This window comes from Pteropus vampyrus, unplaced genomic scaffold, assembly GCF_000151845.1.
Source record: "Pteropus vampyrus isolate Shadow unplaced genomic scaffold, Pvam_2.0 Scaffold302, whole genome shotgun sequence".
In the NCBI taxonomy this organism is placed as follows: domain Eukaryota; kingdom Metazoa; phylum Chordata; class Mammalia; order Chiroptera; family Pteropodidae; genus Pteropus; species Pteropus vampyrus.
The window spans coordinates 1,121,359-1,142,913 of record NW_011889083.1 but is presented as its reverse complement, the minus strand read 5'-3'; the positions used below and the strand labels follow the sequence as shown (position 1 = coordinate 1,142,913).

Here is a 21,555-nt window from a genome sequence, read left to right as displayed (position 1 = left end):
GCACGGTGTTCTCTCTAAATGGAGATAGTAGTAGGGAGTGCTGGGAGGATTAAATGAGATAATTCATTCAAAATTAAATCCAGGGCCTAACACATAGTAAATATTAACAAATACTATAATAATCACACACAAAAATAGACCAACAATAGAATAAAACATTTACAATGGTAATGTTCAGATTCTCCAAAGCATAATTTCATGGAGCTTACAGGTTCGAAAGCAGAAACCAATAGCCAGCCTCACCATCTAGAAAAGACGCCCAGCTCAGATGCGGCTAAAACTACATTTCCCAGCAGTCCCTGGGCCCCAGCGTCCTGTTTTCCTTCAGTTCCGGGTCTGTCACGTGACTCTCGTCAGCACTATGGCGGAAGCAGAGGAACAGGTAAAGGCTGCAACTGCTGGGAGAAGGAAGGTGGTTGGGGGCTCGAGATGGAGCATGTGGAGGTGCGAAGCTGCTGGAGAGCAAGGCAGGCCCACAGCGGGGCTGGCGGGCAGTGAAAGGCCATTTCGGGAGCAGAGACGCGGGTGGGATACCTGCTCTTGGAAGGCTGAAAGCCTACCGAAACCCGCCCCCGGCGATCGTGAGGCGGCCCCCTTTTTTTTGGCGGGCGGTAGGGGTCTTCCCCTGTGACCTGTGCTCAGTGAAATTTTTGCTTGAAGGTAGCGTGGGCTCCCAGGGATTTACTGCTTATGAGAGGCATAAGAGATGACATTTGACTTTTGAGGCCAAATGACTGAAATTTAAATTCCTTTCCACTCGGTGTAGGATAGTGAGAGTGGATTTGCAGAAGGGCTGGGAGAGGAGATGATGAATTGTGTTTCGTATCTGTTGTATTTAGATACAAAGCAAAGCCGCTATGGTAGGTTCTCTTTCTTAATATGGCTTTAGGCTAGTTATTTAACTTTTAAATACAAGATGAAGAAGTGCCGTCCTTCGAAGGTGGTTTTAGTTGAAATGAATTAGTACACAAAGTCAAAGTGTCTAGTAAAAATTGGGCATAGTAAAAGATACGAGGCATTATTTGTTGCTTGTAGGACATCAGATGGCAATGTCCAGTCAGCACCTAGCAATGTGGCACTGGAGTTTAGGGTAGAAGGTAATGAGGCAATAGTTATTTTCATACAGGCAATAGTGGCAGTCAGGCATTAGTTGAAATGACAGAGTATCATAAAGGACACAAAAAAGAGTAGACAAAGGCTAGAACCTGGGGAACTACCTTTATTTTCCATTAACAGGGTCATTTCAGCTTGGCACTGTTTTTCGTCACAAATTAATGGGGCCATCAGTTTCCAAAATTGCCTCTAAGCAGGGATTTGATGATGAGCTGTTTAGTACCACAATAACAGAAGTTTACCTAGTTTATAATTTGTACCATTTGCAACATAACTTCATTTATATAATGAAAATTTGCCCTGTGTACATTTGATTTATGCCAATAATTAAGAAATAAGTTAGATATTTGGTTTGGGTGCTTAATTGTGATAACAGAGGAGTCCCCTACTTACCACAGGAGCCTCCCTTTTCTGTTCATGGCAATTCAAAGGAAAATGCTCATTGACATGTAATTTCATGACTCATTGCTGGGTTTGATGATAGTGATGAAATTGGTTTTCATACTGTTCATCTTTCGTGTTGAAATACAGTTTTTTGGTGATTTGATTTAAGAGCAAAAAGAAGAACTTAACATTCTTAGATATAAGGTAGTAGAAATGGAGACAGTTGCTTTTTGTATTTACTATTTTGTGCAGGAGAGGAGTTTGACAAAGCTGTCTGATGTAGAAAGACATGTAGAAAGTTAGTGATAAAATTAGGATGATTTGAATTTTACAGCATTTTTCAGTTTTTACTTTGCATTTGGTCCTCACAGAAGAATTCTGTGTGGCAAATGTTTTTTTCTGATATGTAAGTCAGGACAAGCACCTATGTTCCAAACCTTCCAATGGCTTCTCATTGCACTCTGAGGAAAAGCGAGAGTCCTTGTAATAGCCTAGTTGCCCTACAGGGCCTTGCCCCCATTTCTCTGTCCCCTTTCTCTGACCTCATTTTTCACTGCTCTTCCCTTCCATCACTTTGCATCAGCTCTACTTGCTTTCTCTAGCTTCAACAAGACTGGCATGTTTCTACCTAAGGACTGTTGTTCTGCTGCTCCCTTTTTTGACCCCAGATATCTACAGGGCTTTCTCACCCATTTCCTTTCATGTCTTTGTCCGAGTGTTATCTTTTTGAGTGAGACTTTCCCTGACCATTCTATGAAACCTCTTTCCTGCATTTTTCTCCTTAGCGCTCATCTTTATTTTTTCTGTCCATTCTGTATGTTTTTGTATATTCTTCCCATTAGAATGGAAGCTCCACAATGGCAAGGATTAGTTCACTGCTGTATGTCTGACAACTAGAATAGTGCTTGACACTCAGTATGTGTTAGCAGTGAATTTTGCAGATAAATAAATTGAAATTCAGACAACTTAAGTAACTTCCTCAGACTTATATCTATAATAAATCCCATCTTCTCTCTTCAAAGCTATGGTTTTTCACTAGAACATCCTGCCTTTTAAAAAATACTTAAGAATGTAATTCTAAATTATTTTTTTATTTTATGAATAGAATTAGCCCTTATCACCTTCTTAAATTTCCTTCACATCATCATTTCATCTTTGATGTTTTAACTGCCAGCATATGGTTAGAGCAGGCATTCACTCCTCCCTCTTAGTCTGTGGTGTCAGTGTCATTTTCAAAAAGACCAGTAGCCTATTATCAATAGCAGAAAGGAGCAAATATTCACAAACTGTTGTTCTGTTTTTAAAGAAATTTAGTAAATAATTGTATATATTATCAGCCCTTTTTCAATTAAAAATGGTTAAACTTTCTCACTGTGCTTTGTGCATTTTGCATTAAATATAGTAGGCCTTTATTAAAGTATTTGAAGGCTGAAAGTATACAAAAGTGAGTTAAATAAATTTTCTCATTGTTCTGTTCTGATACTTTGAGCTTTTTAGAAAATCTTGACATAATTTTTCCCCCCTGAATGCTTTAAGAAGTGAGATGTGTTTTAGAAGTAACTACGATGACAGGTTATGGCAGAGGAAGATTTTTTGCTTAGCACCGTGTACTGTGAATGCAAACAGCCCTTCATGATGAGCAATACAGAAGTAAACCTCTCTTCTTAATTTTCCTAAGCATGGTGTTCTTTGGTGATTGCTTTATCTCCCCTCCCCCCTTTAATTTTAGGAAGAATCAAAATAGTGAGATGTGTACTAAGTGAATTAACGTAAAACAGTTCATAGACCCTCAAACCAAAAGTCACTTTTTGGATATGAGTGAACATTTTCTAAGAGTTATTGAGAGCTCTTTGTTTATGCTGAGTGTGGTAAAGGTAGTCCACAAAAATAACTACACGTATGTTATATAGTTCACAGGAAAAGTTAAGATCCTGCGTTCTGCCTGGAAATCTTCTAAACAGCAGTTTTATCTAGCACCAGAAAGATTTATAGTTGACCTTCATAATCATAGATGCCCAACAGTATTTGTCCAGACGTCCCTTATGAATAACATTCTGCTTGAAGTCTGGTTGTTTGTGTATTTGTCTTATCTCTTCTACAGATTGCTGAGTCCTCAAGAATAAGGACGAGAGCTTACTCATGTCTGTATCTCTCACAGGGCTAGTGCTTTATAGGTCCTAGGTGCTTAATAAAGTGTTTAAATTAATTTATTAGGGGGAGACTGGCCTTCTCAATTGAAAATGTCAAATCGTAAGGTTCAGTAGAATTTGTGTTGGCCTTTTAATTTAATTGAAACTTTTGAAAGTTATTAATTCATATGTGTTGTAGAATACATTCCCTGCACTCCTCATTCTGCCAGCTCCCCAGGTATCCTGTCATCTTTCCTACCAGACAGCAGGGAACCTAGTCCATTAAAATTTTTGGTCAATCAGACCATCTATTCCTTAACCAAATTGGATAGTTTACTTTTTGAATTCTCCCTCTTTGTTTTAGAAATTATGGAAATTCTGTCTTTATTGTAGAGCATTTACGGATTATCAGAGGCACATTCATGAGCATGTATATTCCTATGTCGTTGTGCCCCATGTGTAAAAGAAAAGTCAGCAAATATTTGAGTGTTTTCTTGCCTGAAAGTTGAGGATTTTACTCTCCAGGACTCTTGTATAACATGAGATACAGCATTTTAAAGAGGCCAAATTGAAATGGTTGTCTTATAAAGAGGGCAACGATTTATCATCCAAATGTGGGTGTATCTTAGGGATGCACGATTCTCATTTCTTACAGTTTGGCCACGTCAGAGCATTTAAAAGCAACTTTACTAATAACGAAAGGAAAAACAAAGCCCCAAACAAGAAGTTGCAAAAGCACAGGATCAGAGAACTTTTTAGAGGACCTATTCTTTACCATCATTTAACTAAAGTATAGTCACAAGTTAGCTTAGTTGGACATGCTTATTGCCTTGTTAGTTTTTCCTTTCATATTCGTGTGGGTTGGTTGGCTAGAGGCTGATGTCACTAGCCGATTTTTTAGTAGCATTCTTAGCACCCATATTACCACCTTGGAGAGGGAGTGCTTGTCAGATCAGAGGCTGCTGGGTTTCATGCAGCTACCCATTCATGGCTGCTCAGTCACAGTTGCTTTTTTGTCTTCTAGGTACTTGGTACTTTTTATGTTTTTGTTACCAAATGCTTATGATTCTAGGCTCTTATTTATAGCTATGTAGCTGAATCAGAATATTTGAAATGGAGTGTATTAGCCAGTTCCTCAAAGTGAATTTAGATGGTTCCAATGCAAAGTCAGATTTGGGATTGGGTCACTAAGTCACCAAGGTGGGGCAAGTATTAAGGTTTTTCATTACTTGCAGAATATGACAAGTGTGGTGGCCGGTAGCTGAGGCTAGTGGATTGAACATGGTTAGTTAACTGAGTCTTCTTGCTCCTGCTAGTTCCCCAGGTATTCTTTTATCTTTCCTACCCAACCAGCCTAGTCCTTGGGTACCCAAAACCTTTTTGAAATTGAGGCTCTGTAACACAGGGATATCAAGTACATATCACAGAATACTTCCTCTTTCCTGTGCCTGTGTCAGACATTGGGAGCTATCATGCCCTCTCTTCCATTAAATTCTGTTATGACACATGGGTTGCTGGGAAGGGAGAGAAGGTGGCAGTACAGCCTTGAGTGTTTCCTGTCTTATCTCCAGCCCAGTCTGATTCCTGGGGCTTGGTCTGTGTTCTGTTTCTTCATCCTGTAGAGTTTGGAGCTGTTTTTTTTTTTAGGCTTCAGCCTCTCATTTTTCACCAAATTTTGTTCTCCTCCCCAACAAACTGTGTATACTCTCAGAATCCTGAGGGCTTTACAACCCAGGAGGTCCTGGCTTCTCTTTCTTTCTGGACTGACAGCCTTCCTGACCCCTCTGGCCTCTGAGGCCAACTGTGCTGAGTTGTGTTCAAGGCCACTGTTCTGGGCTCTCTGCTGATGTTAGGATTAGGGTTGGGAGTAGGTTGAAAGTCTTTATTGGAGGAGTCTTCTGAGAGCTCAATTAGCACCTTTCTTGGGCTGCTGCTAGGTGATTAACATTCTGTCTGAATAGCTCTATCCCTGTTTTTTGCTGCCTTCTTCCAGGCTCCTTTCTGTAAGTGTCTCCTAGATAGGAGCTAATAATTCCAGCATCTGCCTAGAGAAAGTCCACTTGGTATTGCTTGTTAAGTGGAAAAGAAAAGTAATATGTAGAGGAAGGAAAATGTTACTGTTTTAGATCAGCTGCTTATTTCTTATCATCATCACCAGAAAATGAGTGTTTAGCTCTTCCTTTGGGTAGTATAGTGGGGGGACAAAGAGGCAAAACCTTTGGGTTTATCCACAGTGTATTTTAAAGGATAACCATTAGGATAAGGCTGTTAGTATTTGGTGCCAGCTGAGGGGTATAGGAAGATAATTCTATTTTAGGAGGGTAATCCTGATAGCAGTTGATGAATAGATTCGGGGGATTTCATGTCAAGGCACCAAGATCATTAGGTTTGGATAGATGGTTGAGTTTAAGGATTGATTTGCAAAAGAAAGGTAAAATGAAACAATTGTCTAGTTTAGCTTTTAGCCTGTTGCCCAGAATTCGTTCGGTGTACATGTGTGTCACTGGGTACCTTCTAGCCCATCATTTTTGTTTCTACCAGAACATCACAATTTTTTTTATTGTGGTAAAATATACATAACATAATATTTACCACTTTAATCATTTTTAAGTTTGTGATTCATTGGCATTAGGTACATTCATATTGTGCAGCCACTGTCACCACCCATCTTTAGAACTGTTCATCATCACAAACTGAAACTCTGTACCCATTGAGAAATAACCCTTCATCACTCCCTTCCCCAGCCCTGCTAACCTCTGTTCTGCTTTCTCATATAAAAGGATACTACAATATTTGTGATTTTGTCTGGCTTATTTCACTTAGAGAACAGCACAATTTTATAACTTATATTTTCATAATTCGAAGTTAGATTCTTTGAAAGATAGAGTGTGAAATTAAAAAATATTTGAAAACCAATGACTCTAAATTGTAATAATTGTAACCTTTCTCAAGTTTTCTTGCCTCTTGGATCCCTTACTGGGGATGTTTCAGGTCATGTCTTGTTTGCCTGTCTGTCTCTAGAGCATTAAGCAGAGAGACTTGATGAATGAATGAAACTAAGAAATAACAGAACTGGCTAATTCTTGAAGTCATTCATGCATTGCTTTGGTATGATTGTGGGCAAAAGTGTAATATATATATATATGTATATATATATATATATATATATTTTTTTTTTTTTTTGAAGTCACAGCTATGTTTGGGAGGTTTGTGCTGGTGCTTGGTGCTTAGGATAAGTCTGAGAGTGTTCTGGGGAAATGTTCTTGATTGATACCAGCATCCATGGGAAGTGCCCCTGAAAGCCTGGTTTTCCCTGAAGACTCAAGTTTCTGAGGTCTGCATGCTTTGAAGTGTCAGATTCTGGCACTGCCTGCTTTACAGTGAGAAGCAAGAGTATAATTTGGTTTAGAGTTTGGGGATTGAAATTGTTGGATGGGGACTTATGTTTTTGTTTTAATCAAGAATGTAAGTGGGATATTTGCCCTTTACCCCTCGTGCATATTTGAATGAATTCTAAATAAGAAAAAAAGTTTCTTAGGTTTAATGTAATTTTCTGAAAAGATAGTTAAGTGTCTTTTTAGAGTTCTGGAGTTGGGGGATAGGAATGTGTGTGTGGTTCATTGGCACAGTTGTCAAAGCCTGTTTTTGCTAATACTGATAACTTAATATCAAGGACTGTTAGGGATGGTAAGGATGTTAGAAGTTCAGCCTCTAAGCCTCAGCGTTCTTATCTCAGGGGTAATTAGGAAATTTCAAGATGCTACCAGTAAAGCATTTAGCATTATGGTAATATATATGATAGATAGATAAAGATAAAGATGTCAGAATAGTGACTGTTATTAAGTGGCGTGTGACCAAAAGAGAACGATCAGGATGGTAAGTGGACTAAAACCTTGAACTGAAGCTAGTTAGCACAGAGTAGAAACAATTTAGAAGGGTAGGCATGATATGTGTCATTAACTCTCTGGGGAACTATGAAATAGTAGTAGAATAATTGGCTTTTTAATGTATCATGTTGGTGCTACCAACATAAAGTTACTGTGGATAGATTGTAGCTCCAAATTAATAATAACTTCCTAATACTTAGAGTAACATTAAACTAAGTAGGCTGCATTGGAATGTAGAGGAGGTTCTCATGTTCATCATGGTTAATGATATAACTACAGTAAAATAATTACATGTAACTTTCATCTCCATTTTACAGATGGCCTTTGAGAACTGGGACTGTATTGTTCACAAGGCTGATCCCCAGGCAACCTGTGCCACCTGCCGTGTTCTTAGTGATTGTCCATGAACAAAATTAAAATGTTTTCAAACACCAGATTTGTATTTATCCTGCTATCCAATTTGCATTGAGTAATATATGCATCTAACTTTCTTTAAAACGTTCATTTTTTTTCTTGAAAAATATTAGTTATATCTAAAATGTCCCTTTTTTTTGTTTTTCTTTATCTTGTGGATTGTAAAATACTTACATTCAGTGTCAGCATATTAGTTGTAACCTTTTATTGCTATTGATATCTATAAGTACGCTAAGTAAATCTTCATTTTGCTGACCTCTTTGAGGATGCGTGGCATCAGCACATTCTCCCTTTCAGTGGACAGGTGAGAGATTAGCAGGATCAAGTCAATTTTTTTTCCTTTTTGCTTTGTTTTTTCCAGAGCAGCAAGATTCATTATCTAGCAAGAGGAAAACTGTGTTAAATGGCAGAATTTGTCTTCCAGTTAATGGTTTAAAGAGTAGATGTAAATTATACAGCTTGTTTGCACACTGTCTGATACGTACCACTCGAGAAGAATTCTTTTGTAAGAGCTGTTTAAGCAAGACAATCATTTTAATTCAACCAGGTTAATAGCATAATAATTAATAGCACAAGAGCTTTTCATTATAAAAATTGGCTTATAGATAATTTGAGATGGCAATTTCCTCTTCCCTTCTGAGATTAGTAAGGCTGCTTTGCCAGACCAATTTGCATTTTTAGCAAGAGAAAAGCCTTCCATGTACTCACATAACAATTCCTGGCATCATTTGTTAACCTGCTGACCACTTGGAGGTCAGCAGGAGCAGTGGATTTGTGTGGCCCCAGAGTAACCATCTCAGTCCTTCAGGGTGTAGAGAAGTAGGAGTCCTGTGAGAGTCAGACTATGTGGAGTCATTTAAACTGTAATTGTAAATTACCTCCAAAAAAGGGCAGGTAGGTATTGGTGGTAGAGACATGAGGACTCTTCACTTGAAAATATTTTTTATTCTTTTGTCATCTGTTCTGACCGTTTCCCCTCCCTCTGTGTTTTGTAGGAAACCGGGTCTTTTGAAGAATCTACCGATGAGTCTGAGGTAAGGTGGTGGTGGTTCAGGAGCTTGGGGTTTTCTAGCTAATCACGTTATCATCGTGAACTTGTTTTGCCTTGCTAAAATGCAGCATTCCCAAGGCTGGGTGGTAAAGTAGGGCCATAGAGGATTGTGCCTTGAGGAAGAACATGCTAGTTGTCTTTAAAACTATAAAATAGATCAGCTTAAAAATAAACAGGGAAAGAATCAAAAAATTTTCTCTTCATCTTGAACAATATTTTAACCTGAAGCAGTAGGAAAATTGATGCAAAATTTTACAAATTAATCTTGACATTAAAGAAGAAAATCCATTGTAAGTTCAATATTTATTCTTTCATCATTCTTTTAATAAATATGGCATGCTCATTGATATAATTTCTGAATCATTGAAATTATAGTGTATTTCATAAAATCAAAAGAAGGTAATTACCTTAAAAGTTGTCAGGAGCTAAGTTGTATGAAAGACTGTATTTTAAGGAGAAAAAAATAATGTATAAGGAAAGACTTTTTAAAAAATTCTTTTTCAAGACTATGCAGAAGAAATGTTTAAGCATAATGCAGATTAATTAGCTTACTATTTTATAGATGGACTAAAAATAATTATATTTTTTCCTTTTAATATTTAGCTCAGAGGAATATAAATGTATCTATGGTAACCTGCTAGAAATCCATAGCAAAATGATTGCAATTTTTATAGTCTATTAAACTTGGGTTGATATTGCATATAGTTATTATATGAATTTTGTTTGCTTTGTCAGGGCAAATGTGGGCTTATACACTTACTCTAGAGAACATCTTACATATTATACCATCATACATTTGTAGTTTGACTAGTCATGGTTCCTAACATTTTCACTACTAAGGACCTCTGATACTCTTTTTAGGGCTCCTAGTAATGCATTACTGAGTTTGCTTATAGCTAGGATATAATATTTGTCAATTTTAAATAAAGTATTGAAAAGTATTTCAGGTCACCATTCTTATTTTTGAATATCTCTAGTTTAGTGAGAACCCTGTGTCTTCAGAAACACTGGTACAGAGTCCTGCAGTGTTAGAGCCCTGTGTAGGTATTTTATTTCAGAGGTGAGGAAGATGTTGACAGCCACCTAAATCTAAATCTTTCTGCACATCTTTCAGCTGCTAAATGGATCCACAGGAGAGCAAACAAAAGCACACGTACCCCATGCTTCCAGCATAATTAGGAAGCAGGGAGTAATATAAACTTCAGTATAAGTGGAGAAATAAATATCTGAAACCAGCAGAGCCAGCTCTAGATTGACCGTGGAGCTGAGTGAGTTAGACAGAGACTGGATGGAAATGAAGAGGGTCCAGCTGAGCCTTAGAGGTGGCAGAATACAGATGAAAAATGACCTTGAGGATGGAGAGGGCTCCACCCTGAGTGGAGAAGTAGTGCATGTCAGGGACCTGGTGGATCTGAGCCCTGGCTATTGGGGAATTTAAAGGAGTGGACATGAAAGTGTGTGGAACCAGAGGTGACAGTGTTAGGATGAGACTTCTTCTAAAGAGGAGGGGGAGGCATCCCCTGGAGGCCTGGTGGTGAAGAGAAAAGTGAAAAGCAGGAGAAATTAAGGGTGCCCAGAAATTAAAGAATAGCATAAAAACAGGAGACTGACTTCTGCATATCTCTCTCCCTCAAGCCCCCACCATTCTACTTTCCCCTCTCCCTCCTCTAGCCCCTCAAAATGCCACTAGTTAAAGAAAATGCACTTTATTTGCCAATGTAACTGAGAGACCTAGTAAATTACCCAAGTATTTTGCCCCCTCCATAGGATCACCATTGTTGTTATCCAGGAAAATCTAAGACATTTAAAAATAAACTAAAGATAAAAGGATTAAGATATACAAATTAACAGTTATAAAAATAGTCACTGGGATATAATGGATGACATAGGGAATATAGTTAATAATGTAACTATATGTGGTGTCAGATGGGTACTAGACTTATCAGGGCGATAGTTCATAAGTTATATAAATGTCTAATCACTATGTTGTACACTTGAACTAATATAATATTGTAGGTCAACTGTAACAAAATTTTTTTTTTAATTTAAAAAGAAATAAAAATGAACTGAAACACCAGATAGCATTCCTACAAAACTATTATAGAAAAAAAAACAATGTGAGAATTAAAAATTTTTAGCTGAAGAAAACATTGACATAATATTTCATCATAAGTCTTTAAACAACATTCGCAGATGTCAAAAGCTATCTTAAACCAGAGCCAACCTGGTGCTCTAACCTGAGGGCTTGGAGAGATTCCCCACTAGCTCTAGGAAAGTAGCTGCTCTCCCAGATATTACTGATTCTAGTGTGTTTCTGGACCAGCAAAATAGTCAAGCTGCTGATGGACCAACTTTAGGCTTTTAAACATAGTGAGTTAGTTTGCAGTCCAATCTTGGAAAAGTTTGTCTTGGATTTCTTCCTCAGTTTAAATCATTTTCCAGTTCCAGGATTGATATTGTCAGATACCTCTTGATTGCCAAAGAGTGTTTATTTTTCCTTTTCTTCCTCAGTCTCTTCTTCCAATTGGATTTTGTAACTTAATTAAGCTTTCGCAAGTTGGGAACTTCCTTTGTATACTTATATCTCTCCTTTATTCAAGTGCTCAGATAATTTCCATTTCTATGAACAATGATACTTAATACTTTCAACCATGTATTATAATTTATTTGTCACTTTATGAAATGCTACACTTCATATAGACTGCACTTTTTATATCAGGAAGACCATAGTTTTAGGTTATTCTGAAGTGATTTAAAATTTTTTAAATTTATTTTTAATTTTTTTAATTGTAAAATAAACATAACATGAAATATGCCATCTTAACAACCATTTTTAAGTGTACAGTTCGTGTTATTAAGTATATTCACATTGTTGAACAGCCTATTTCCAGAACTTTTTCATCTTGCAAAACTGAAACTTTACTCCCATTAATAACAGCTCCCCATTCTCCTTCCTGCTAGTCCCTGGCAACTACTAATCTACTTTCTGTCTCTATGAATTTGACTAGGTACCTCATACAAATGTAATCATACAGTATTTCTCTTTTTGTGTCTAGCTTATTTCATTTAGTATAGTATCCTCAAGATTTACTTTGTTGCATGTTTCAGATTTCCTTCCTTTTAAAGGCTGAATAATATTCCATTGTATGTACATTTTGTTTATCCATCGATGGACACTTAGATTGCTTCCAACTACTGTGGAAGCAATAGGTGCAGTGAACAATCCTGTAGTGAACATGGTTGTACAAATATCTCTTTGAAAAAACTTCTTTATTTCTCTTGGATATATACCCAGAAGTAAATATTTAGATCACATGGTAATTCAATTTTTAATTTTTTGAGAAACCATCATACTGTTTTCCATATAGGCTGCACTATTTTATGTTCCCACTAACAGTGCACAAGGGTTCTAATTTCTGCTGCCAACACTTTCTTTTTTTAATAGTAGCCATCTTGACAACTGTGAGGTGATTTCTTGTTTTTTTTTTTTAAATGTAAAACAGCTTTATTGAGGTTTAATTCACATACTATACAATTCACTGATTTAAAATGTACAGTTCAACAGTATTTAGTATATTCACAGAGTTGTGCAGCTATCACCAAAATCAACTTTAGAACATTTTCATCATCCCAAAGAGAAATCCTATATCTGTTAGCAGTCATACTCCCATTTTTCCCCAAACTTCCCAGCCCTATGAAACTAATATGGATTTGCCTATTCTAGACATTTCAAATAAGTGAAATCACAATATGTGGCCTTCGTGTTTGGCTTTTATCACTCAGCATAATGTTTTTAAGATTCATCCATGCTGTGGAATGGATTGAACCTTCATTTCTTTTTGTTGCCAGATATCCGATTGTCTGGATATACCACATTTTATCAGTTCATTAGTTGATGGATGTTTGGGTTGTTTCCGCTTTGGGGCTATTATGAATAATGCTGCTACGAACATTCATGTACAACTTTTTGTGTGGACATATGTTTTCTATTCTTTTGAGTATATACCTAGTAGAGGAATTACTGGTTCATATAGTAACTCTATGTTTAACCTTTTGAGGAACTTCCAGACTGTTTTCTAAAATGGCTGCACCAATTTACTGTCACCAACAATAACTGTATAAGAGTTCGAAGTTTTTCACATTCTCACCAGTGTTTGTTATTTTATTTTATTTTGTTTAGAGCTGTCTTAGTTACAGCTGTCTTAATGGATGTGAAACAATATCTTATTGTGATTTCATTTTGCATTTTCCTGATAATTAATGATGTTGAGTATTTTTTTATGTGCTTACTAGCCATTTGTAATTTTTTTTTTTTTTGAAAAAAATTCCTATTCAGGTGCTTTATCCTTTTTAAATTGGATTATTTGTTTTTCTGTTATTGAGTAGTAAGAGTACTTTGTATATTCTATACAGGTCCCTTACCAGATATATGATTTGCAAAGATTTCCTCTTATTCTGTGGGTTTTCTTTTCACTTTATTTAAATAACTTTTTAAAAACATTTTGTTTTATTATTAGTTTCAAGTATACAGTACACTGGTTAGACATTTATATAGTTTATGAAATGATCCCCTTGATTACTTTATCACCCCTCTGGCTCTACACATAGCCATTACATTACTGCTGACTGCATTCCCTATGCTGTGCTCCCCATCTTTAACCCTTCACCCCTTTCTCCCAGCCCCCTAACTGCCATCCCCTTTGGCCATCACCAGATTGTCCTCTGTTTTCAATTTTTTTTTTGTGGGTCTATTTTCAATTAGTTTGTTCTTTTTATTCCTTAGATTCTGCATATAAGTGAAGTCATATGGTATTTGCCTTTCTCTGAGTTATTTCGCTCAGAGTAATAACCTCTTGGTCCCTCCATGTTGTTGCAAATGGTAGGATTTCTATTTTTTTTTTTTTTTTGGCTGAGTAATATTCCGTTGTATATATGAACCATAACTTGTTTATCCAGTTGTCTGTTGATGGGCATTTAGGTTGCTTCCATATCTTGGCTATTGTAAATTGTGCTGCCATGAACATACAGATGCATAGATCTTTATGAATTACTGTTTTAGTTTTCTTTGAATAAATACCCAGAAGTGCAGTTGCTGGGTCAAAGGTAGATCCATTTTTAATTTTTTGAGAAACCTCCAGACTGTTTTCCATAGCGGCTGTACCAATTTGCAATCCCACCAACAGTGTACGTGAGTTCCCTTTTCTCTGCATCCTCGCTAACACTTATTTTTCTTTGATTTTTGATGATACTCATTCTGACAGATATGAAGTTAAATATCATTGTAGTTTTAATTTGTATTTCTCTGATGGTTAGTGACCTTTAGCATCTGTTCATGTGTCTGTTTGCCATCTGTATTTCCTTTTTGGAGAAATATCTATTCAGGTCTTCTGCTCTTTTAAAACTGTATTGTTTGTTTTTTTTTATTGTTGTATTTGTTCTTTATATATTTTGGATATTAACCCTTTATCAGATGTATTATAAGTGAATATCTTCTCTCATTCCGTAGGTCATCTTTTCATTTTGTTGATGGTATCCTTTGCTGTGCAAAAACTTTTTAGTTTGATGAAGTCTCATTTGTTTATTTTTTTCTTTTGTTTCCCTTGCCTGAGGAGATATATCAGAAAAGAAATTACTAGTAGCAGTATCAGAGAGTTTACTGCCTATGTTTTCTTTTGGAAGTTTTATGGTTTCAGGTTTTACATTTAAATCTGTTCTTGTATACAGTGTAAGAAGGTGGCCCAGTTTCATTTTTTGCATGTATCTGTCCAGTTTTCCCAACACCATTTATTGAAGACTGTTTGTACCTCATTATCTATTCTTGCCTCCTTTCTCATATATTAAATGACGGTGTAGATGTGGATTTATTACTGGATTCTATTCTGTTCCATTAATTAATGTATCTTTTTATGCTAGTATTATGCTGTTTTGGTTACTGTAGACTTATGGTTTCATATCAGGTAATGTGATACCTCCAACTTGGTTCTTAAAATTGCCGTAGTTATTCGGGATCTTTTATGGTTCTATATAAATTTTAGAATTATTTGTTCTAGTTCTCTGAAAAATGCCATTAGTATTTTGATAAGGATTACATTGAATCTATAGATTGCTTTGGGTAGTATGGCAATTTTAATGATCTTTATTCTTTCTTTTGGGGTATATACCATACCCAAGCATGGTATATGCTTGCATTTATTTGTATCTTCTTAATTTTTTTTTTCCAATGACTTAACATTTTCTGAGAACAGGTCTTTCACCTTCTTGGTTAGTTTGATTCCTAGATATTTTATTGTTTTTGATGCAATTGTAAATGGGATTGTTTTCTTAATTTCTGAAAGTTCATTGGTGTATAAAAATGCAACTGACTTCTGAATGTTAATTTTGTATTCTACTACTTTACTGAATTCATTGATCTGTTCTAACAGTTTTTTGGTGAAATCTTTAGGGTTCTCTATATATAGTATCATGTTATCAGCAAATAATGAGAATTTTACTTTTTCCTTTCCAATTCGGATGCCTTTTATTTCTCTTTCTTGTCTTATTGCTGTGGCTAAGACTTCCAATACAATGTTGAAGAGGACTGGTGAAAATGGGCATCCTTGTCTCATTCCTTTTCTTAAGGAAAATGCTTTTAGCCTTTCCCCATTGAGTATGATGTTAGCTGTAGATTTGTCATATATGGCCTTTATTATGTTGAGGTATGTTCCCTCTATTCCCACTTTGCTGAGAGTTTTTATCATAAATGGAGACTGGATTTTGATGAATGCTATATCTATCGATATGATCATATGATTTTTATCTTTCAATTTGTTAATGTGTTGTATCACATTAACTGATATGCAGCTATTGTTCCAACCTTGCATCCCAGGAATAAATCCAACTTAATCATGATGTATGACATTTTTAATGTATTGCTGAATTCGGTTTGCTAATATTTTCTTGAGGATTTTTGCATCAATGTTCATAAGAGATATTAGCCTATAATTTTCTTTTCTTTGTAATGTCATTGTCTGGTTTTGGAATCAAGGTAATGGTGGCTTTGTAAAAAATATTAGAGAGCCTTCCCTCTTCTTGAATTTTTGGAATAGTTTGAGAAGAATAGCTGTTAATTCTTCTTTGAATGTTTGATAAAATTCACCTGTGAAGCCGTCTGGTCCAGGACTTTTGTTTTTTGGGAGGTTTTTGATTACTGATTTGATTTCGTTAGTGGTAATCAGTCAGTTCAGATGTTCTCTTTCTTCTTGACTCAGTCTATGAAGGTATCCATTTCTTCCAGATTGTCCAATTTGTTAGCATATAATTACTCATAGTATTTTCTTATGATCCTTTGTATTTATGCGGGGTCCATAGTTCTCCTCTTTCATTTCTGACTTTCTTTACTTGAGTCGTCTCTCTTTTTTCCTTGATGAATCTGGTTGAGAGTTTACCAATTTTGTTTATCCTTTCAAAGAACCAGCTCTTGGTTTTGTTAATCTTTTGTATTGTTTTTTCTAGACTTTATTTCATTTATTTCCATTCTGATCTTTAGTATTTCCTTCCTTCTACTCACTTTAGGCTTTGTTTGCTGTTCTTTTTCTAGTTCTTTTAAGTGTAAGGTTAGATTGTTTAAGTGTAAACTTTTTCTTGTTTCTTGAGGTAGGTCTGTATTGCTGTGAGTTTCCCTCTTAGAATTGCTTTCGCTGTCTCATAGATTTTGAGTTGTGTTTTCATTTTCATTTATCTATAGGTAGTTTTTGTTTTCTTCCTTGATCTCATTGTTAACCCACTCATTATTATTTAGCCTGCATGTGTTCGTGTATTTTTTTTTTTTTTTTTTTTTTTGCGGCGGGCTCGGGGACAGAAGTGGGCAGGTCTGGGGGCCAATCAAATGCTAAGGACAGACCAATAGGGCTGGAATGCCTTCTGCTCTAGGAGTCCTGGGGGCTGTCTGACGGGGTCCCTGAGGTGGTCAGATTGTGGGTTGGGAGAGTTCTTGGGTCAGGGTGGGAGAAAGAAGTTTGGGCTCAAGAAAAGAGGGTAGAATCCTTGCAGAGAGGCTCCCTGTGGCTCGTAATTGATTTCTAGTTTTATACTATTGTGATTGGAGAAGACAGTTGTTATGATTTCAGTTTTCTTATATTTACTGATCCTTGCTTTGTGGCCTAACGTGTAGTTTATCCTGGAAAATGGTCCATGTGCACTTGAGAATAATGTATATTTTGCTGCTTTGGGATGAAATGCTCTGAAAATATCTTTTAAATGCATCTGGTCTAGTGTGTCATTTAAGCCCACTGTTTCCTTTTTGATTTTCAGTTTGGAAAATCAGTCTATCGGTGTCAATGAGTGTTAAAGTCCCCTACTATGAGTGTATTACTGTTAATCTCTCCTTTTATGTCAGTCAATAATTGCTTTATGTTCCTAGGTGTTCCTACCTTGTGTGCATGCGTGTATGTTTACTGGGGTTATGTACTCTTGATGTATTGATCCCTTTATCATTATGTAATGCCCTTTTTTGTCTCTTTTAGCCTTTGTTTTAAAGTTTGTCTTGTCTGATATAAGTATTGCTACCCTGCTTTTTTTTTTAAATTTCTATTTGCATGAAATATCATTGGATCTGAGGTTGGTCTCTTGTAGACAGCATATGCATGGGTCTTGTTTTCTTATCCATTTGGCTACCTTATTTCTTTTGATTGGAGCATTTAATCCATTTACATTTAAAGTGATTACTGATAGGTACATAGTTACTACCATTTTATTATTTGTATTTGTTTTTTCTTTTATCTTTTTTACTCCCCCACACACATTTTTTTACAGAAGTCTCTTTAGGATTTCTTGTAATACTGGCTTGTTGCCGATGAATTCCTTAAGCTTTTACCTATCTGGGAAACTCTTTATCTCACCTTCCATTTTAATTGAAAGCCTTATTGGGTAGAATATTCATGGTTGCAGATTCTTGTTTTTCATAACTTTGAATATTTCTTGCCAGTCCCTTGTGGCCTGCAAAATTTCTGTTGAAAAATCAGCAGACATTCTTATGGGGATACCCTTGTAAGTAACTAGCTGCCTTTCTCTTGCTGCTTTTAAGAGTCTCTTTGTCTTTGACCTTTGGCATTTTAATTATGATGTGTCTTGGTACAGGTCTGTTTGAATTCCTCTTGTTTGGGACTCTGTGCTTCCTGAACTTGTATGTCTGATTCCTTCTTCAGGTTAGGGAAGTTTTCTGTCATTATTTCTTCAAATAGACTCTCAATCCCTTGTTCTCTAACTTCTCCTTCGGGTACTCCTATGATACAGATATTGTTACACTTCATGTTGTCCTAGAGGTCTCTTAAGCTATCCCCATTTTTTTCATTCTTTTTTTTTTTTCTTGCTGTTCTGATTGGGTGTTTTCTGCTACTTTGTCTTCCAGTTCGCTGATTCAGTCATCTGCTTTGTCCAGTTTCCTGTTGAATCCTTCTAGTGTGTTCTTCATTTCAGTTATTGTCTGGTTCTTTTTTTATGGTTTCTAAGTTCTTTTTTATGCTTACTATCTCTCTGTTGAGGTTCTCATTGAGCTCATCCATTCTCCCCCTTAGTTCATTGAATATCCTTATAACCATTATTTTGAACTCTGTCTCTAGAGGTTGCTTGTCTCCATTTTGTTTGGATTATTTGCTGTAATTTTCTCCTGTTAATTCATTTGTGTCATGTTTCCTTGTTTTCTCATTTTATTAGCCTCTGTGTTCATTCATATGTGTTAGGAAGATTTGTTTCATCTCTTAGCCTTGGCCAGATATCTTTATGTAGAAGATGTCTCGTGTGTCCCAGTGGCACACTCTCCCTAATCACCTGTGCCAGGGGCTCTGGACGTGATTTTTGTGTGGGTCGTACGTGATCTTCTGTTGTAGCTAAGCTTTTATTGCTGTTAGCACATCAGTGGATGGGATTAATGCTCCGGCTGACTAACTGAGAATTGGCTGTGTCCACAGGGTATGAGTTGCTGTGTGGAGTCTGACCCTACAGAGTTGGATTTGCCCTAACAGGCTTGTGTTCTTGAGACCACTCTTTGCTTATATTGCTTATGGGGCTAGTCAAGATTTGCTCTGTTGTGGTCTAGTGCCAGCCTCCAACTGTGTTGGTTTTGTGGCCCCTTTGGTGTGGGGGGGGGCGGGGGTTCCCCCAGTAGGCCAAGGTCAGCTGCCACCTTTAATTGCTCAGGGCTACCTGTTGAGAGCTACATAGTGATCCACAGATGTTTGCTGCCTATGCAGGATCTATAGCTAAGTGGAAGAGACAATGCTATAAGCTGCCATCCAGTTACTCCTAGTACTGGGCCTGGGGCGGTTTAGCAGAAAGACCAGTGCTCAGTGCCTGAGGCTGCCTGTCAGTTGCACATAAGACTCCACAACTGGAAGAGTTTCTGGATGATACGTGCATGGTGCAGTGACCTAGGGAGTCACCTGGATATATTGAGCAGATTTCCCCCTGCCATTGCAGTGTCAGTTTATATGCCACTGGTGCTGTCTCTGTGGTTTCTTGTAAAAGTCTCAGATTGTAGCAAGGCCAGCTGCTACCCTCATCAGGCATCAAACACCCAAGATTTGTTCAAGAATTGCTGAAGTTCATTGGCAGGGGTTTGTAGCATGCCACTGAAAGTCTCTCCTGGGATGCATGAGCTGTGCATGGGCTGCACAAACTGAGTGCTGTTGTTTGCTGTTGAATTTGTGACCCAAGGAAAGTACATGCTTGGGACTGGGTTGCCTGGGAGCAGGCTTGCCACAGGTAATTTGTGGGTTAGTTGGAGGGGTATCTCAGTGAGGCATGGGGCTGTCAGGCCTACACAGCACCAGATTTGCTGCCAGCTCTGGGACTGCGGGTTCCCACCAAAGTCAGATATTATTGCATGAGCTACTGTCATCTGTGATGAGCACACAAAATCCCCTGAGATCTACCTTGAAATGAAAAGCCAGACTATTTTTCAGATGGCATGTTACTTTTGAAAAGCATAACAAAGAAGTATGTTATCTTCAAAATAAATTCATTCCCATTTGACACTCTTAAGATCTTTACAATTCCCAGGGAAGAGATGACTCTGCAGTGTAGGAGGCAGCACAGTACTATGGGAACACAAAGTGAATGATTAGTCAGAATGGCTTTATTTGGAGTCTTCAAGAGTTAATGTGCAGGATGAGTCTAGGCAAAGAGGCTGGGCACGTCTTTGAGAAGGAGAGAACATACGGTGCAGAGACCAAGTCATAAACATGTGTGGTGCACATTCAGCCAACCATGAGGCCTTCAGGGTGTCTGGAATATAGGAGGAAGTTGAGGAAATGAGGCTGGACAAGGATACTATGGTGAGGTTATGAAGTTCCTAATGTGTCAAACCAGACAGTTTGTACTTAATCCTGTGTACGTTGGAAAGCTAGCCAAAGCCTAGATTGTTGGGGGTGAGGGTAGGAGCTGGTGACAGATGAACTGGAAGGAGACACCCATGGCAGGAAGTTCTAGCAAAAGTCCCTATAAGAGATAGTAGGGATATAGGGGTCTGGGCTAGACAGTAGCAGAAGGCAAAGAGGAAATGCTTCTCAAGTTCATTCAATAGGAAGTATAGGATAATATGTGAGAGATGAGCTAGGTGGAGGAATCAAGAAGATTCCTAAGTATCTAGCTTAGTTGTGTTGTAGGAAACTGAGTAAACTCCACTTTTAGGCAGTTAAAGGAAAGAGACTTCTAAGCCTAAAGATTGACATCTGTATTTTCAGATAATTTATTTCTGAATAAAGTGGTACTGTTTAATCCATTGAATACTCCTTTTATAATGGTTTTGTTTAGGGTGAAACAAATAATATGCTTTCATATTAAATATAGTTTTAAACAAAAGCAGGTGAGCACACTAATATGTGGGATTTGATTTGATTTGATTTTTAAAATCCTACAAGTTACTTCTTATAGAGGAAAGTTCTGAGCTGCCTTTGGAGCAATGGTGATATAGTGGAACGAGCAGTGTTGGGACTCTATTCTGATAATAAAGAGCATTACAATAAGAAACATATTATTTAGTATAGGAAACAGTTCTTGACACTTTGGTAAGCTCTTTAGGGATATTAATCAGCCCTATGATTTGGCCATGATTATAGCTTCTGTTTTGCAGATGAAGGAACAGAGTTAGAATGTTTAGTTAATTTGCCCAAGGTCACCTATTTAGTAAATGGATTTAAACCCAGTCATCCAGCTCCAAAGCCTGGTCATCTAACCTCTCTAGTTCGACTGCCTCCAACTTCACTTCAGTGACCTCTCTAATTTTATGCCATACTCTTCTTCTGTATACCTTTGTAGAACTGGACAAGATTAAAAAAAAAAAAAAAATCTTCTTTGGAACTCCTCATGTATAAAATGATATTTTGGGTGATATTATAGATTTTGACATTCAACTAGTAGGAAAAGATATCAATTTCAGAATCTTTGAACTTTGCTTTATCTTCTGGAGAATAATGAATTGTCTGGCTAATTTATAAGTAACATTAATAATTCTAATGAAATTCCTATTTTACCATAAAACAAATAATGTTATTTATCTAGAAAATAATTATTATAAACACTTATAAAATAGTTATTTATAAAA

At 36.9% G+C, this 21,555-nt stretch overlaps 1 protein-coding gene across 3 annotated transcripts in view; it reads left to right on the top strand.

Annotated features, from left to right (window-relative positions):
- The first annotated feature begins 333 nt into the window (after positions 1-333).
- VPS41 (VPS41, HOPS complex subunit) overlaps positions 334-21,555 on the top strand; it is a 166,988-nt gene continuing 145,766 nt past the window's right edge. For 2 of the 3 annotated variants that reach the window (XM_011376692.2, XM_023521282.1), the window contains exons 1-2: positions 334-382; positions 8,923-8,961. In XM_011376692.2, the coding sequence (XP_011374994.1) occupies positions 362-382; positions 8,923-8,961 (60 nt within the window). In that variant the 5' untranslated portion in view covers positions 334-361. Of the gene's footprint in view, positions 445-8,922; positions 8,962-21,555 lie in introns of all 3 variants that reach the window. The other variant, XM_011376693.2, reaches the window with a different exon arrangement.